Raw genomic sequence first — 17558 nt, 5'->3', positions numbered from 1 at the left:
GACCAAACACGATAGGAATCAATAATCACATACCAAATTTTTGTACATTTCATATGATAGCACTTACTTAGATAGATTGACCAAACATGGTGAGATCATAAATATGGGCTCAACATGCATAACTTAAAGTCTTTATAATTAATTGCACATTTAGAAGACCTAATACAACACACTTGATATGTCTTGATTTATTTTTATTCTTCTCATGACATGAAATGTGTAATAACTAAATGATAACTAATTAACTTACTAGGGCAATATCGTTGATCTTTAATGTGAATTGGGTTAGTACTATATAAACATCAATAGACTTGTGACTGAAGCATATTAATATTCACAAAATATTTGATAACAAAGCTCCTCCTATTCATACTTTTTCCGATTCAAATTTATCGTGATCAACCTTATTGATCATTTGATCAATGATAAAATTTGCTGTGATTGATGAAATGATAAAATTTGCTGTGATTGATGAAACACAAATAATGAAAAAAAATTTATTGCAAAAATTTGTGATAATTCATTACCCAAAAAAAAAAAATCTAGGCGCTATTTGATTCAATTATTAAAATCTTTTGGAGTTAAAGTAAGAAGTATGTGGTTCGAATTGGGCTAGCTCAATTGGTTTCTAATTTTTGTAATATTACAAAAAATTATTAGCTGAAAATTTGTACAATAGTAAACTATATTTACATTGTTAAAATTAGTATATCAACAATGGATAAAAAAAAATTTAGGGGTGTTCGCGGATCATATTTTGCGGATTGGACATCAATTCATATCCGATCCACGATTTTATGAAGTTTAAATTTTCAATCCAATCTAATCCACGGATTAATGAAACTCAATCCAAATCCAATCCATATGTATGTGGATCAACTCCGGATTTAACCCAATCCATATCCAATCCACCATTTGGCAGATTGATTTATGAATTATTTTTTTTTGCCCAATCTACTAAGTAATTAAATTAAAAAAATTAATATACAAATAATTTATTAAATTAAAAAATCTAATGTAAAAATAACTTTACTACCAATTAAATTCAAAATTGAACAAGATTTAAATAAATTAATTGTTTAAATAAAGATAGAATAATCCATTCAAAATTTTAAAATATAATACTCCAAAAAAAATTTCATTTGTTTATCTCAATACATGAAAATTAACTAAAATTATGAATTTAAATGTTGAAACTTGAGAGCTTGGATGTAATAGGAAGAAATTAAGAAACTTGAAGAGCTTGAAAAGAAAGTAAGAAATTAAACTTAATTACCTCAAGTGGTGAAGTGAAACAGTGATGGCTTGTGTGTTCGGTAGGGTAGAGATTTGGTGTTATATGCCAAAATGTTTTGTTTGGCTTAGGGTTTTTGTTTTGCTTTAGAATTTTCAATGTTTAGGAAGTTATTTTTGCTTATTTAATTATTCAAATATTTAATTATTTTTATTTTATATTGTTATCGAATAAGATATAATATTGTGTTAATTTAAATATACTCTAATTAATTAATTTATTAGTAAGTAACATTGCTACATTTATGAGTTTTATTTTTTTAATTAAATAAATATTTTTTTTACGGATTCACGGATTTTTACGGATTTATAAAAGTAAATTCATATCCAATTCATTGACTGCGAATTTTAAAATTTTCAAATTCAATCCGATCCACCAATCAACGGATCAGATTTTTGCGGATCAAATAGATTAAGTGGATTAGATTGGATTCTGAACACCCCTAAAAAAAATAACACACTTAGGTAGTGCTTGTTCTTTTGTCTGAAATCTAAATGTGTACGGCTTTGATTGAAAGGTAAATGGATGTGAATATAATTATCTTAATGACATGCTTATTTTTTATTTTTTAATATCTTAATATAAGCAATAACTTGTTTGCTTTTATAAATAAAAAAGTTTAAACATTATTATTTAACATTTATGTCTTTAAAAGTCAAAATGAATAACGAGATTAAATTTTATAGTCCAAGAAATAAGTATATTTAATACGGATAATTTTAGGTTATAATGTTGGCTTCCCATTCAAACATTTCCCCATTTAGGCAAAGATTACAAACGTTCACTTTTGAGACGTTTAACAAGCATGCCCTACCTGATGAGTTATAATACTTAATGTATCACTTAATACTGCACATCACAATTATTTATATTTTCATAATATGCCTATAATATATACATACAACAAATATGTAATTAATATATTTTACTTATGAATGAAGATTGAAATATTACTTTCAATAAACTAAATTTTTTAAAGAAAATTTTTATTATTTGTAAGGGTAAATTTAGATAAATGATAATAGTCATAATAAGTGGAAAAAAAGAAAAAAATGAAGTTCAATTAATTATTATTATTATAAATTTAAATTTCAAAATTCGCAATAATGCGTTTTCTCTGACGTTACTTTGGAGGGAAAACGAAAACGAAAATCCACCCGTAAGTGGCGCGCACGCACCCCCCCTCTCGATCCCACAGCGCAAGTTAGCATAACCCAAAATTCAACAATATTAAATTAAAAATGATTCAAAAATTATAAAATTTAAATAAATAAATAAATTATTACCTCACTTTCGTTTCTCTTTCTCCAACAACATAGAAAGCGAAGACCTCCACCCATCACCTCCCTCCACCATCACCACCATGCGCCACCTCACCAGCATTTGAAACGACGTCGTTTGCGTTTCGCGATCCATCAGCTTTTCTCGCATTATCTTAATAATTTCCACTGCCTATGCAAGAATAATTTTCTCTTCTCTCCCTAAACCAACGTTTTTAACAGAAACAAAAATCCGCGATCATTTCTGTTATTCGCTGAAAATCTCCGTTTGATTCTTCTCGAGAAAAAAGCAGGTCAGAGAATTTCACTTGCTCGTCTTGTGTCGCCAGAACTAGGGTTTTCTGATCGAGAAGTGTGATTCTAGAGGCCTCCGGTACTGACATTTGAATTGGAATACTGAGGAGCTGTGAGTTACTGATTTGGTGAGAAAATTAGGGTTTCTTTTATTGAAGGTTTTAGAGATTTGTAGGGTTTTGTATTAGATGATATCAACTCTCTACTTTGCTGTTAATCATTTGATTTTGGTCACTTAGTTTGGATTATGCAATTGAATTAGCCTCTGTTTGTTTGATTTGATTACGAGGTGTGATGAGGTTTCTATGATGATAGGTTGATAGATATACTGTAGCAATGGTTCGGCTTTTAGGACTGAGTATCCGAGAATCGGATGAGTCACCTCGTGAAATCACCCCAAGGACTCACCTTACAAGTGAGTCAAGTGAGAACGGGTGGCTCATTCGGTTTTTTGACTCGTCCTTTTTTTGTGAGTGGATTGCTGTTAGTTACCTTTACAAGCATGATCACGCGGGCGTGCGTGATTATTTATGTAATAGAATGTATACACTTCCGTTGACCGGTATTGAGGGTTATCTGTTTCAAATATGTTATATGATGATTCATAAACCAAGCCCGTCTCTGGATAAGTTTGTTATTGATATTTGTTCGAAGTCACTTAAGATTGCTTTGAAAGTGCATTGGTTCTTGATGGCTGAGTTGGAGGATTCAGATGACAATGAGGGCATCAGTAGGATTCAGGAGAAGTGTCAAATAGCAGCTACTTTAATGGGTGAATGGCCACCACTTGTGCGGGTTCCTAATTCAGGTTCAAGCCCAGGGACTAAGAACCAGGTGCTAAACAAATTATTGTCATCAAAACAGCGATTGTTGTCATTGACATCCTCCCCGCCTACACCAAGGTCTTTATCTTTTTCATCGCCGTCAGGGAATAATTTGCAAGAGGATGCTAATCAGTCAACACCTGAGGAAAATAAGATTTTTAAGAAATTCATTCCGGGGCCAAAAATGAGAGATGCATTATTGTTTAGGAAGTCAGTTGAAAAGGATGAAGAAGAGAGTGAAAAGGATGGTTTTTTCAAGAGGCTATTGAGGGACAGTAGAGGTGAAGATGAAGAGATGACGTCAAGTTCAGAGGGCTTTTTCAAGCGGCTTCTGAGGGACAGTAAGGGTGATGATGATGAACTGATGTCAAGCTCTGAAGGGTTTTTTAAAAAGTTGTTTCGTGATAGCAAGAGTGATTCTGATGATAAGTCTGTATCAAAATCATTGGAAGATGACGAAAAAGATGGATTTTTTAAGAAGTTCTTTAAAGAAAAATTTGAGGACAAGAAGGATGGGAGTCATAGGAATGAGGGTGAGGAGGTTGTGAATATTGAAGAAAAATGTTCAAAATCCACTGAAGATGATGAAAAAGAAGGATTTTTTAAGAAGTTTTTTAAAGAAAAATTTGAGGACAAGAAGGATGGAAGTCATAGGAATGAGGATGAAGAAGTTGTGAATACTGAAGAAAAATGTTCGAAATCCACTGAAGACGATGAAAAAGAAGGATTCTTCCGGAAATTCTTTAAAGAAAAATTTGAGGACAAGAAAGATGGGAATGAGAAAAATGATGAGGGAAATTCCGGTATCGAGGAAGAAGAATCTTCAGATTTTTCATTGTTTCGGAGATTGTTTCGTGTGCATCCTGAAGATCCTAAAAGAGCTGCTGCAAGTGAAAACAGCAACAGTGGTGGCATGTTTGAAAGTAGTCCAGGAACTGAAAACTTTTTCCGCAAACTCTTTAGAGATCGGGATCGGTCTGTTGAAGACTCGGAGCTGTTTGGTTCGAAGAAGCAAAGAGAGGTCTGTTCATGCTTACTCTATTACTGTTAATACTCGGTTGGTTTGAGAGTATGATTTTCCTTTCTCATCGCTTGTTCTTTCAATTTATGTGCTGATGCTTAATTCACTAATATTGCCATTAAATGGTACTGTGTGCTTCAGAAATCTTTGGCGCAAGAACTAATGGTATAATATAGATGTGACGTATGTCCAATGGAAATTTTTGAAATAATTCTGGAATGAGATTTCTTTCAAAGGTACCTGAAAATATCTAGATTTAGATGTCCTCCACAATTTCAAGATGTTGAAAAGAAAATTATCTTGTGGGATATGGGGTAATAGGATGGAGAGAGAAATTATGGCATTTAGGGCTGAGGAATTCCATCCATACTTAAACATAAGAGTTCTTCAGTGCATTTTCATGATTGGACAACACTCCCACTTATGCTCATCCCAGCACAATTTAGTGGAATACTGGTCAACCTTTTTGTAATTTCTTATCATTCATTTTTATATTCTTGTTTTCTATACCCCCCGAAAAAAAAAGGGTATTTAATACTATTTTTCAGCCTTGAAAGTAGTTTAAATGTTAGGTAGGTAGGCAAGTTCTTGAAACTATTGGAAGCCTTCTGTATAAGCTTTTGAATTCATTTGAAACCTCTTTTGGAAGTTGTCATTGATCTTCCTTGTAGCATGAATTTTTGTAGTTTTTGATATCTCATGGGTTTGATTTTTGACCTAACTTGGGGGATGGTATTGTACATTTCTGCAAGGATATAGACTCTAAACATCCAAAACCGGCGTTGAAACATCTCATGTCAAACTTGCAAACTAAACAAAAGCTGAAACTCAAATTTGAAAATTCTGCACAAAATGTGAAACATGTAAAAGCAAATGATCCACAGTTTCCCCATATCTCTTGCACATGAAAGACCAGAGATAAACAACTGTTTGGATTACATTTTCTGGATGTAACATATGTTGATCTTTAAAATTTTGATTATGAGATTAATTTGTAAAAATTTCTTACTAAAGAGATCGATCCATGGTAGTAATGCCTTTTCTTCTGATCAATTATGGAGGAACTAGTGGGTGGAGTATGGTAGTTAACATTTCTCTTTTTTTTTTTTGTGTATTCACTGCTTGACAAGTCCTTTTCTTGTATATGCATACTTTCCAAGTTCTTTTGTGCCTCATCTTTTTGTTTTTTTTTTTTTGTGTGCAGAAGCGTCCTGGTTCACCTAAGCAACAGAATGAGAAGTCAAATTCCAAGCCCCCTCTTCCAGTTAATATTGCATCACAATTTCGGAAAGGCGCTTATCACGAATCATTGGATTTTGTGATGTCATTATGTGACACATCATATGGCTTACTGGATATTTTTCCAGTTGAAGATCGGAAACTTGCTCTCCGTGAGGTTGTTTAGAGTTTTCATGTTTTGTCAGGCTTACTGCTTCGGTTATATGCTGTAAACGTTTCTGCTGAATTATTTTCTGACACTGTTACTTGTCACTCTTGCATTTGTAGTCTCTTGCAGAGATCAATTTGCACATAGCTGAGTCTCAAAACATGGGAGGTACGTACTTATTGTGGATTTGAATAAAACAATGCAATGTTGAAGGGCACAATGCATCAGTGTTTTGTTGCATGGTAGTAACCATTGTCAAAAAATGTGTTTTTCTTTGTTTAACACGGCGCATGTGGTATATTAGAAAGGTGACCTTAGAATGTAAAATAACAATATTTATTTCCAAACGTGTTAGAAATTTGGGAAAATGTCGTCATTATGGAGAATGTCTGAGATTCTAGGTGAACTTTCATATTTCTATTTTGTATGAGATTCTAGGTGAACTTTCATATTTCTATTTTGTCTGAGATTCTAGGTGAACTTTCATATTTTCTTGTCATATCTCAATTTGTTTTTTTTTTTTTAACCTCACTTATTTTTCTTCTCCACACATCACCCCACCCCAACACCCACCCCCCTCTGCAGCCACCTTTTTTTCTTTTTTTTTACCGAGTACTCTTTTTGTAATTATGTCTCAGGACTCTCACCTGTATATTGTTTTTGTGTTACTGTTTCACTCAAATTCCCCTCAGTTTCCCCTTAAATCTTTTGAAGGATTCATAAATTTTAGGTTCATTGTGTTAATATTGAACTTTAACCTATGATATATAGAATAATAAGGTCAACAACTTCTTGGCAAATGGTCTTTGTTCTTTTGATAGTAATAGTAAACACATAAGTCTTAATATATGATAATATGATATTAAAAACTTGAAGATCTCGTACGTTGTGGCAATAAATAATTAGTTAAATGAAAATGATTTTCTCTATTATACTGATTCCTTTCATTTTCTATTAGGAATATGCTTTCCAATGGGAAAGGGGTTGTATCGTGTGGTTCATATTCCTGAAGATGAAGCTGTTCTTTTGAATTCTAGGGAAAAGGCCCCTTATATGATCTGTGTTGAAGTTTTGAAATGCGAAACGCCAAGGTAACTATGAATATATCTACATGAGTTAAGAATAAACATAGTTCTAACTTTTACCTTTCTCATTATGGCTTTTTGTTATATCAATGATAATGATATTGATTTCTGTTTCTTTTCTTAGCAATGCAAAGGACACATCTGGTCCTCAAAAGCTTTCTAGAGGAGGGATTCCTCTAGCAAATGGTGATGCATTTCTGCCAAAGCCGCCACCGTGGGCTTATCCTTTGTGGACTGCGCAAGAGGCTTATCGCAATAGTACTGATAGGATGTCGGAATCTACTGCTCAAGCAATTGACCAGGCAATGACTCATAAGTCAGATGCAAAAGTTAAGCTTGTCAATTTGAGTCTCTCGGTGGAGAAGCATGTGCATATCCAATCAAAGAACCCGGATGCACCTGTTACTCAGTCTGGCATCAATTTTAGTGGTATGCTACCTACTGCAGTTCACACCACATCAAATAGTAATCAAATTGGAGAGGGTGTAAGTCATACATCCAGAGCTATCAATGATTTGGAATGGGTAAGGGTTGTGTTGACAGCAGATCCTGGGGTTAGAATGGAAGACATCGAGTATCAAGGACCACCACGGCGGAAGGAGCATCGCCGTGTTCCGAGTACGGTTGCCATAGAGGAGGTGAAGGTGGGGTTTTTGACTGGTTAACAAAGTACTATCAATGCTATTGTCATATTATTATTTTGTATTTCAAATTAGGTTTTTTATGCTGCATATTTACATTTTATTTATTTAGAAAAGGGGTATGCACAAGTTAATTTTCTAGTACCTACTTCAGAATCAAATTATTATTTTTTTGTTTTTGTCTTTTTTGCTATCTGTATTTGCAAGTGCACTCTTTTTGTGAATCATTTGCTGTCTAATGAAATCAGATATATTGTTTTCTAGTTGTCGTGGAGTTGTGCTTGACATTGATGGTGCATTCTGCACGGTATTTGAAATAACCATTAATTTTCAACTGCATTCCATGTGATTGTTTCATGTGCTTTCGAGTCTTTTCTATTTAAAAATTTATCATGCATCTCAGGACAATTTTGGTTGGACATGATTGGCTTTTCTATGTGAATATTGTGTTATATGTAAAGATCGAAAATATACAATTTCTATAAAACATTCCTTTAACTTGGATACTGTAGCAACATCATTTCACAATTTAGTTTGGTCAAAGACTGCTAAGAGGTTCATTCCTTTTTTTTATGAAGATGAATATGGAAATTCTTGTGTGATGCTTGAAACGTAGACTAATATAAGATTATGCGGATAGTTGAATATGTATTTATTTGTTTCAGTTTCTGTTTATTTTGTCTTATAACCTTTACAATGATTCACTCAACCTTTCTAATAATTAGGAAAAGGGGAAGGGAATTCCCCTAACAGGTTGGAAATAATTTGTTCATCCTTTCCTTTTGCCGAGTGATTCTAAGTTCAAAAGAATCCATCCTTTTTTATGCTTGTCAGTTTTCAGGGATTGTCATTTTACCAGTGTTGTCACAATTCTATGTGTCAACAAGTTTTCGTCCTCGGAGATATGTGCCATACTCTAAAATAATCTAGACATCTCTTCAGCACATCTTTGGCACTTTGATATACTGAGTTCAGCTTCGAGAAGCGTGCTTCAGTTAACTGTTTGTCACAGAAAAATGCTGTAGTTTCGATGCTCCATGATTTTATGCTCATTCTAAGTACTCCCATTGAATTATGTAGTTTAACAATGTATTGGCTCGGATAATTACAAGTAACATTGGTCTGTCATGAAACGTTTTTGCTTGGATATTTTTAAGATAACTTGTGTGGTTTATGCACATTTTGGTAATACACCCATCTAGTTAATGTAAATATTGGTCTGTGTATGAAACCAGTGTGTTTGGATGATTTTGTCTGGAACTTAAACCTTTTTCCTCTCTCTTATTTAAATCTATGAGTTTGGCATGTTACTGGGTTTAGGCTGTCCTCTGCAGGCTGCTGCTGCCAAAGGAGAAGCACCCCCTGGACTCCCTCTGAAAGGGGCTGGTCAGGATTCATCAGATGCAAAACCGAGGGTGAATATTTATTAAAATGTTTTTGGTTTTGTTTCTACCATTGGATTTTGTATTTAATAAGTTTTCCAACAGGCAAATGGTGGTATTCCCAGGGCCACTGATGCTTTATCTGGCGAACTTTGGGAGGTAAAGAAAGAGAGGATACGAAAAGCTTCAGCATATGGAAAATCACCTGGTTGGGACTTGCGTTCTGTAAGTTCTGCTGCAACGGGTTTTTCAGTTTATTAATAAAAAGAATCTTCATAATGGCTGCTTTTCTACTATAATTTCGGCATCTGAAGAGTTTGGAACTGGAGCAACTAAGCATATGTTAAATGAAAATATTTCAATTTAAGTTGGCGAAAACATAAGAATGGATGGAGAAATATATGTAATGGTAGGAGCTAATCCTTGCTGCTTCTGTTAAGAACTAAGAACTCTTAGTTACAATGGCCCATATGATGGCTTTTTGTGTGGACATGAAACATTTGCCACTGATTAAGTGAGCCAACAGTTGATTTAAGATGTATTCTATCGTGAACCATGAAGGAAGCTAATGGAAATTGAAGTAACAAATGAATGAGTCAGAGGCTATAAATTAAATGCTACTTGGTCTGTTATCAAAACATTATTTTCTGTTGTTATCAATCTGGAAACAGAAGTGTTATGGAGATAAAATGGAATTGATGAAATCATAGTAGTTGCCTTTAACTCGATTCATGTCACAAGGTGATAGAGAATGGGGGTGACTTGTGACTGCTCATTGAGTATTCAAAATATAGTTTCATCCTTGATATAAATTTTAGTTCCCATTCATGTAGCCATTCAATTTGATTTACTCAATGGTCTATAAAATTGTGTGAACATTTATGTTACTGGCCTTTTTTAAGGCTTATCTGACTGGTTATATCCATATTTTTAATTGGTTTAGATTTAAATAGTTGGCTACATCTGCAGTAGTCTAATGTTCTGACAATATTGATGATTGGTTCTATTTTTTGTTAGTTTTCATTATTTTTAGCCAGCTTCGGTGGTCTATAAAGCTATGAATTTTGTGAGTTTATGATCATACCACGATGAGTGTGTGGATATTTTTGTATCTAGATCTGTTATCAGCAGCTGCATTACAATTTGGAAATCATGATCTATTGTTTAAATAATGATTAATTGAATTACAGAAAGTAAATTAATATAATGCTTAGAGCGTTAGATTATGGTTTTCCACAGTCTGTGCAATATTTGCCTGATTTAATTTATGGTGATTATATGTTATCCTTTAATGGAATTTTGGGCTGTATGTCATTTTGAACTCTAGATGGCTTAAGATGTTAGATGTTATAACTGTGCAACTAAGCATATTTTCTTGCCTTTTTATAATCTGATTCCCCATTGCAATTGATATCTGTAACTGCCATTCTATGATATTTGTAACTGCCATTCTTTGTAGGAAAGAATGAAATTGTTCTTTTGTTCGATGTAGGTTATCGTGAAGAGTGGCGATGATTGTAGGCAGGAGCATCTTGCTGTTCAACTTATTTCTCATTTTTATGGTAAATATCTTTGTTGTATTTTTAAAGATTTTGGCCCTGATTCTATTGGTGGAGGGGTTTAGGCTTTAGGACAATTTTTCTCTTTATGTACAAATGCGTTTATGGATGAAGGGAGGGAGGGAGGGTCTGTTGCTCTCCTTAAGGTGGGCAATGTTGCCCACTAGATCAATCTAGCAGCAACATTTGCCCACTTGTTACATTGAAAGATGTGAAGAATGCTTTTTAGTTTGTAGTTTCCTGTAAATATGATGTGGAGTCACATGATTGTCTTGTAGTGTGTGAAGTGCTGGTAGTTCACGTGCTCCAATGCAACTAGTGGTGTCTCTCTCCATAGGGTGGCAACATTGCCTCTAGATCAATCTACCCACTCTATGGGAAAGGGTTCTTGGGTTAATTCAGTAAATTTTTGGTTTGCCTTTTGATTTGAGATCATATGGTCTTATGGATCCTACAATTAATTTGTTCACATGCTCCAATGCATGCACGTAGTGGGTGTGTCACACTCCATAAGGTAGGCAACATTGTTCACTAGATCAATCTGCTCTCATTATTGGGAAGTGTTATTCGTTACTTAAGTGAATTTTTGGTTTGCTTTTTGTTTTGAGTTCATATGGTCTATTGATCTTATAGATCCTATAATTAATTTGGTCAGCTATTAGTAGACAGTTGTGCAGATCTTTTTTTGTGATCTTTAGGGGTTCTTTCTTCACTGTCCACTTTGCACTTTTTTTTTCCCTTTTTCAATATAAGATCCTCTGTTTCCTTTGAAAAAATAAAATAAAATAGAAAAATGATAGTTTCTCCATGTCCTTGTCGAATCTGTCTTTAACTGTCTTGGTGTCTGTCTTTCACTTAATGCCTGGACTTAGATTTAGGCATTTCAGTTAGGTTGCAATGCTGGATTATGTTTTAGGTTCTCACCCCCAACACCAGCCCCCTGGCCCCCATTTCTTTTCCTTCCCTTTTCAGTTTTGAATTGGTTTTGAGGATGAGCATGATGAATATTTGGTAGAAGATGTGCTGCATTAAATAAGTTCTGCAGGATGTTACTGAGTATGATAAGTGTCTGGGCTTAATTGTGTGTCATTGTGAATTTCTCTTGTTATGTTATTTATTGTTGTAACTAATATACTGAGGTTGATTCTTGGTTATTCTGTTAAGCTGTTATGTTTTGCTTCGAGTTTGTTCAAGTGTATGACTTTTGGAGTTGATTGGCAGACATATTTCAAGAAGCTGGTCTTCCTCTTTGGTTGCGTCCATACGAAGTATTAGTCACATCATCTTACACGGCTCTCATCGAAACAATTTATGATACGGTAGTTATTTGCATTGTTGCTGTCAGTGAACTGAATGAATTCTTTGACTATATCCACAATAGTAATATCTTTACTCTTTTCCAGGCTTCACTTCATTCTATCAAAAGTAGATATCCCAATATTACAAGTTTGCGCGACTTCTTTGTTGCCAAGTATCAAGAAAATTCTCCAAGTTTTAAGCTTGCCCAGGTAATGTATAGCTGCACAAAAGCAGTTTTTATCCAAATGGCATTATAGTTGGGCAAACCTTTTGTTATCTGTGTGTTTCATGGAATTGTTTCTGTGAACAATTTAAAACTTTTAGTTTTACGAATGTTATCATCTTTTTTTACTTTCTTGATAATACGTTTTTCTGATTGGGGTTTGGGTGGTATTTGAGAAGGACAAATACCGTGGAGGTTTGACTCTGGATGTTGCTTCTAAATGGTAATAAAGTAATAAAATATAGAATCTAATGCAGCAGATTTAGTCCTACTGGATTAGCATATTTCAGTGCCGAATTACTGTACGAGCTAAGGTTTGAAAGATAGAAATATTATGGTTGTTGATAGGGGGTGCGAGTTGTCCCTATTCCAGCTTGTACTGTGCCTTCAAGTCCATGAGTTGATTACATGGGATCAACTTGATTATTGAACCATAATATAGACTATGTCGTACCCAAATCTCTGGCTCTGCTTAATTGCACATACATTTCTTTTTGGCTCATGTTTTCAAATAAGAAATACTAAGAAATGTCTTCTATTGAAATATTTTTCATTTCACGGTTCTGAATAGTTATATTTATTGCAGAGAAATTTTGTTGAAAGCATGGCTGGATATTCCCTGGTGTGCTATCTTCTGCAGGTAATGCTGCTCTTATCTCTCTCATGCTCATTCTCTACACACTAAGGTTTGTGGGATGGACATTGATACGATTTTAATAACGGTTTGCATAAAAAGCGAACTACATGAAGGATGCCAGTTTTTAAAATGCCTTTATGTGATTGTATCCAATATCTGTAACCGATTGTAATTGGGTTTTGTTAGATCTGTCCTGCTGTCATTAGTTGTTCACTGTATTGGTTTGATTCATAGATATTGTGCTTGGAGGAATTAAGAAAACTTAAAACATCTTTGTCACTTCCTGTGCACCTTTTCATGTATTTGCTTCTATCAATCAAGTTGACAACATTTTAGTTTGCAATGTGTGTCCGATGTGGATCCATAAGTGTCATAAGCACTGTAAAAAATAAAAAGATGACTCAAGAAAAATTTGAGGAGATTCTCCATTGCAAACTGGTTTCTTTGTTGAAGTAAGAACGTGAAGGTAAAAGTTTCACTTCTTTGAACTGATGCTTGGATAAGAAAAATGTACGACAGAACATTTAACTTAATGCATCTATTTCTGTTTCCAAGGACGTATAAGGAATTTTAACTTAATGCTTCTCATTATTGTGATCTTGTGTTAGTAAGATTAAGGGAACTATAGTTTGTTTACTGAAGTAAAATGTTCCTCAAGTAGGAGATTGTTATTTCTGGTAAGTATTACCCTGTCTACCTGAGAATGAGCAACAAAATCCTTTAAGTAACATTTTCTCCAAAATGTCGTCTCTTATTCTGAGCTGCAGCTGGTCTGATAAAAAGGTTCTCTCTCTTTTATGGACACAACATTATTTGTAGTTTAGAATTCTGTACTTGTTCTTTTGGCAGATAATTTATTTGAATTGTTATAAGTTTATGCATCCTTGTAGTTGATGAACCTGTGTACTTTTGTCTAGGTGAAAGATCGTCATAATGGGAACCTATTATTGGATGAAGAAGGCCATATAATACATATTGATTTTGGCTTTATGCTCTCAAATTCACCAGGTGGTGTAAATTTTGAGAGTGCACCCTTCAAATTAACCCGTGAACTTCTTGAGGTAGTACATTTGTGGAATACCATCCATTGACGTGTCACGCAATTTTTTTTTTTTTTTGTTTGGTACTTATATAGTAGCATTTATGAGTTAGCATTGGTTGTTCTTGTCAACAAAAATTGATTGGAGAATTGTATAATTACAGGTCATGGATTCTGATGCAGAGGGACTTCCAAGTGAGTTCTTCGATTACTTTAAGGTATTCAGTGAATTCTTCTAGGAAATACTCCCCTCGTATTGTAGACTATCTTTGGTGCCTTTAGCAATGGCCCTGTGAAGATTCTAGTTAAATTTGTCTTATTGAATTTTGCATTCATCTCTAGGTCTTATGCATTCAAGGCTTCCTAACATGTCGTAAGCATGCAGAGCGCATTATTCTTCTGGTTGAAATGCTGCAGGTAAAACAAACTTTGGCTTTCTATAGCCTTAATATACATTTAATTGTGTTCTCATTGTGTATGAATCATTTCTTTGTTTTGGTACCTAATGCTCACGTAATCATAAGATGGAGCTATCTGATGTGGGTTGATGGATTTCATATTTTACTGGCTCTTGAATTGCCATAATTGGTTGTATTACTAGTGCAGACATTTAAGCCATGTAAGAGATCCTTCAAGATTAGGGATTTTCATTTTAATTGTTACTAAGTTTGTTGAAGAGGGTTTTGGGGTGCTGTAAGGTGTTACTTGTGTTATTAATAGAATGTCAAGGCTAGAATTAAACTATAATGTGTCCAAACTTTGCGCTGAGAAGCAGAACATTCAGATAATTGAGAATATAACTTTGAATATTGTTTGCACATGTGTGGGTGTCCGTTGAAGAGAAAAGAAAGAGGAAGAAGTGACTGTTTAGTTTAAAGTATCAAGCTCAAAACCCGTGTTTCCTTTTACCAAGGTTGTAGGGTCTAGTGGAAGTCACTCAGTTCAGAACTCAGTGAACATCAAAGTCTGCAGTTTAGAACTCAATGAACATATTTTGTGAAGTAATTTATGCTACAAAATGGTAAAGTAACTTCTTCATTGGTTCATTGAAAAAAGGTGTTTCTTTCCAATCTTTGGATCAGGACTCTGGTTTCCCATGCTTCAAAGGTGGTCCACGAACAATACAGAATCTGAGAAAAAGATTCCATCTCAGTCTAACAGAGGAGGTTTGATTTTAACTTGTTAACTCTATTAATACTTCATTATGGTTCATTTGTATGGTTGTCATAACATTCTGTTGTTTGTAAGCAGCAATGTGTTTCCTTGGTGCTCTCCTTGATCAGCAGCAGCTTAGATGCATGGCGGACTCGGCAGTATGACTATTACCAGAGGGTTTTGAACGGGATATTATGAGGTTAAATTTGATTGGTCGTCACCTGTTAGTTTTTAGGCAAACACCATTATAGTGAAGCATTCCGATCAAAGTGGCGTGTAAATTGTGTGATGTATGGGCAATTGGTTCCCTACATAGACATCAAAAATTATATCAAAGCTGGAGGGAAGGTTGATAGCTGTTTGTCGCCTTATTTCATTGGTGTGAGGAACTTGTAATTGTATCAGCGGAAATTCTTCAAGTATAGCAGGCTAAATTTTCTTCAGCAATGCTCACTTTTTTTAAAGTTTTTTCCCCGTGTTCCATGTATATTGGAACTCTGCTCGTGGTGGGGAATTTAGTTACTCGAAGGAGATACACAACACTTCTATCTTCAGACAGCAGACACTGTACAGAGCAAGCCCGATGGGGATGACAGGCCGAGATGATCTCACTTGTTGAAGTTATAATGAGAGTTCAAACTGTACACTGACCGGTGAATTTGTACATGGAGACTGATCTTATAGTTTGGATCGAAGCCGGATGGAAATAGAATCCAAACTCGGATTTGTTGGTCGGTGTTCTTTTCTGTTTTCGGATGTTCGATGGCTTGTCTCCCCTGATTTTGAATCTTCCATACTTAGGTCAAAAGGCTGTGTTACAAAATGTTATTGGAATAAAATATTTGATTGTATCATATTTCTTTCGGTGATAATTCTGTCCATTTGAGTTACATTCAAGAGCTTCGTTATTGGTGGCATTGAAATCTGAATTGATCCCAGATTTTTGTACGAAGATGGACATTGGGGTGGTGACGGTCTCATCAATTTGTCCAATCTCTTTAATTTAAAAATGCAGAAGGTCTAGAGACGGTTCCAATCAAATAACGTCATGAAAGGAATTTTTTCATTGAATTTGATGATTTGTTTGTTTCAAAACACTTGTATTATAAATCAAAATTTTATCACTCGGCCTTTTGACGAGTAGCTTTCCTGCTTGTGAGGGCAGCAGTTCAAGACCTCACTAAAGCATTGTGGGAGCTTAAGTCCATTCTCAATTATTGGGTGATGATTAATCTTCTCTCTTACTAATGTGAGTGGAGTAGACGTTTCTCGAATATTAGAGATGATAAAAAATTTAAGTAGTGTTTCATGAGAATGTATGCAAAATTAATCTCAATAATAATATCATGTAAATATGAGTGATAGTTTGATTATAAATATTAGAAATAATTTTATGTAATGTAAGTGGAGTAGACGTCTCTCGAATATTAAAGAAGATAAAAAATTTAAATAGTGTTTTATGAGAATGTATGCAAAATTAATCTCAATAATAATATCATGTAAATATGAGTGATAGGCTGATTGTCATAGTCAGTTTAAAAAAAAAAAATCAAAATTTTATAAGCAGAGCACATATCAAAATTTGTCTTTTGCTTGAATGGTCCCGTTACATACACACGGTAGTTTCCCTTCCGAAAATTTCTCCTTCATAAATTACTATTAGTCAACTTAATTTACACAAAAAGTAAAAAGATCGGGCAAGTTCCGTTTTAATATATTTTGAAGACTTTCCTGTTTTAAAAGTTTGGATCTCATAAAAATAAATAAAAAAATTGGATAGTGCATGCGTGTACGGATAAAATTCATTCAAATATGTATATAAAAAAAATTCATTCAAATGGGCTCAAAGGGAGAGTTTTATGGAGATTAATAGTTTGATTTTCAAAATTTATTGGAATCATCACTATTAATCATTTATTTGTGGAGGTTTTGAGCGTTACTTTTTTTTTTTAATGTGTTTTAGATATTTATGAGGATTTTCTTATAATATTTGGGCAGTAAATAAAATATATGAGTGAATTTTTAGTGGACTCCCGAAATTTAGGGAATGGAAAATATCTCTCTAAATATGAAAATTGAAGTTTTCTCATAAACTTTTATTCTTAGTAAAGATCTATTTTTGTATAACTTCTTCACAAAGAATTCTTAAGAGTTTTTATTAAGCTTTTAAATTTTTTCTTCTAAATTTTACTCCCAAAACTATGGCTAGATTCACTAAAACTTACCATCAGAATAGTAAAATTTTTTAAGAGGGTATCTTATCCTTCTTGTATGCATTACTTGACAAAGATTAATTAGGATCAATTGTGTAAAGTGGTAATTTTTTTTTTTTTAAAAAAAGGGAGTAATTGGTATTAGTTATCATTAGTACTTTGTGGAAAATAGTTTTTCATCAATGAAAGACGAAAGTGACCAAACACGTATTTGCTAAGTCAATC

General features: G+C 33.9%; 1 protein-coding gene across 4 annotated transcripts; it reads left to right on the top strand.

The window, feature by feature from the left end:
• The first annotated feature begins 2575 nt into the window (after positions 1-2575).
• LOC102615747 (phosphatidylinositol 4-kinase beta 1-like) lies at positions 2576-16010 on the top strand. Of its 4 annotated transcripts, none has more exons than XR_003063900.2 (16): positions 2576-4713; positions 5918-6109; positions 6220-6268; positions 7059-7191; positions 7310-7829; positions 9161-9241; positions 9314-9433; positions 10701-10770; positions 11989-12086; positions 12171-12275; positions 12876-12929; positions 13844-13987; positions 14130-14160; positions 14308-14382; positions 15048-15131; positions 15217-15282. XR_003063900.2 is itself a non-coding variant. In XM_006464579.4 (16 exons), exons 1-15 carry the CDS (start codon positions 3205-3207, stop codon positions 15097-15099), a joined length of 3282 nt encoding a protein of 1093 aa, XP_006464642.1. In that variant the 5' UTR covers positions 2576-3204; the 3' UTR covers positions 15100-15131; positions 15217-16010. The 4 variants fall into 4 exon arrangements, 3 of the variants coding, with proteins under 3 accessions (XP_006464642.1, XP_015383304.1, XP_006464641.1); XM_006464579.4 differs by having other exon boundaries at positions 14130-14183; positions 15022-15131; positions 15217-16010; XM_006464578.4 differs by having other exon boundaries at positions 2577-4713; positions 14130-14183; positions 15217-16010.
• Positions 16011-17558: the final 1548 nt, after the last annotated feature.

Source organism: Citrus sinensis, chromosome 7, assembly GCF_022201045.2.
Source record: "Citrus sinensis cultivar Valencia sweet orange chromosome 7, DVS_A1.0, whole genome shotgun sequence".
Lineage (NCBI taxonomy): Eukaryota > Viridiplantae > Streptophyta > Magnoliopsida > Sapindales > Rutaceae > Citrus > Citrus sinensis.
This window is presented reverse-complemented; position numbering and strand designations above follow the sequence as displayed.

What these genes read in the sequence shown, in the direction of transcription:
- LOC102615747 (XM_006464578.4), top strand. Translation starts at nt 3,205, where the DNA reads ATGGTTCGGCTTTTAGGACTGAGTATCCGAGAATCGGATGAGTCACCT. An exon ending in GTTCGAAGAAGCAAAGAGAG is followed by an intron (nt 4,714 to 5,917) that starts GTCTGTTCATGC and finishes TTTTGTGTGCAG; the next exon opens with AAGCGTCCTGGTTCACCTAA. An exon ending in CATCAGATGCAAAACCGAGG is followed by an intron (nt 9,242 to 9,313) that starts GTGAATATTTAT and finishes GTTTTCCAACAG; the next exon opens with GCAAATGGTGGTATTCCCAG.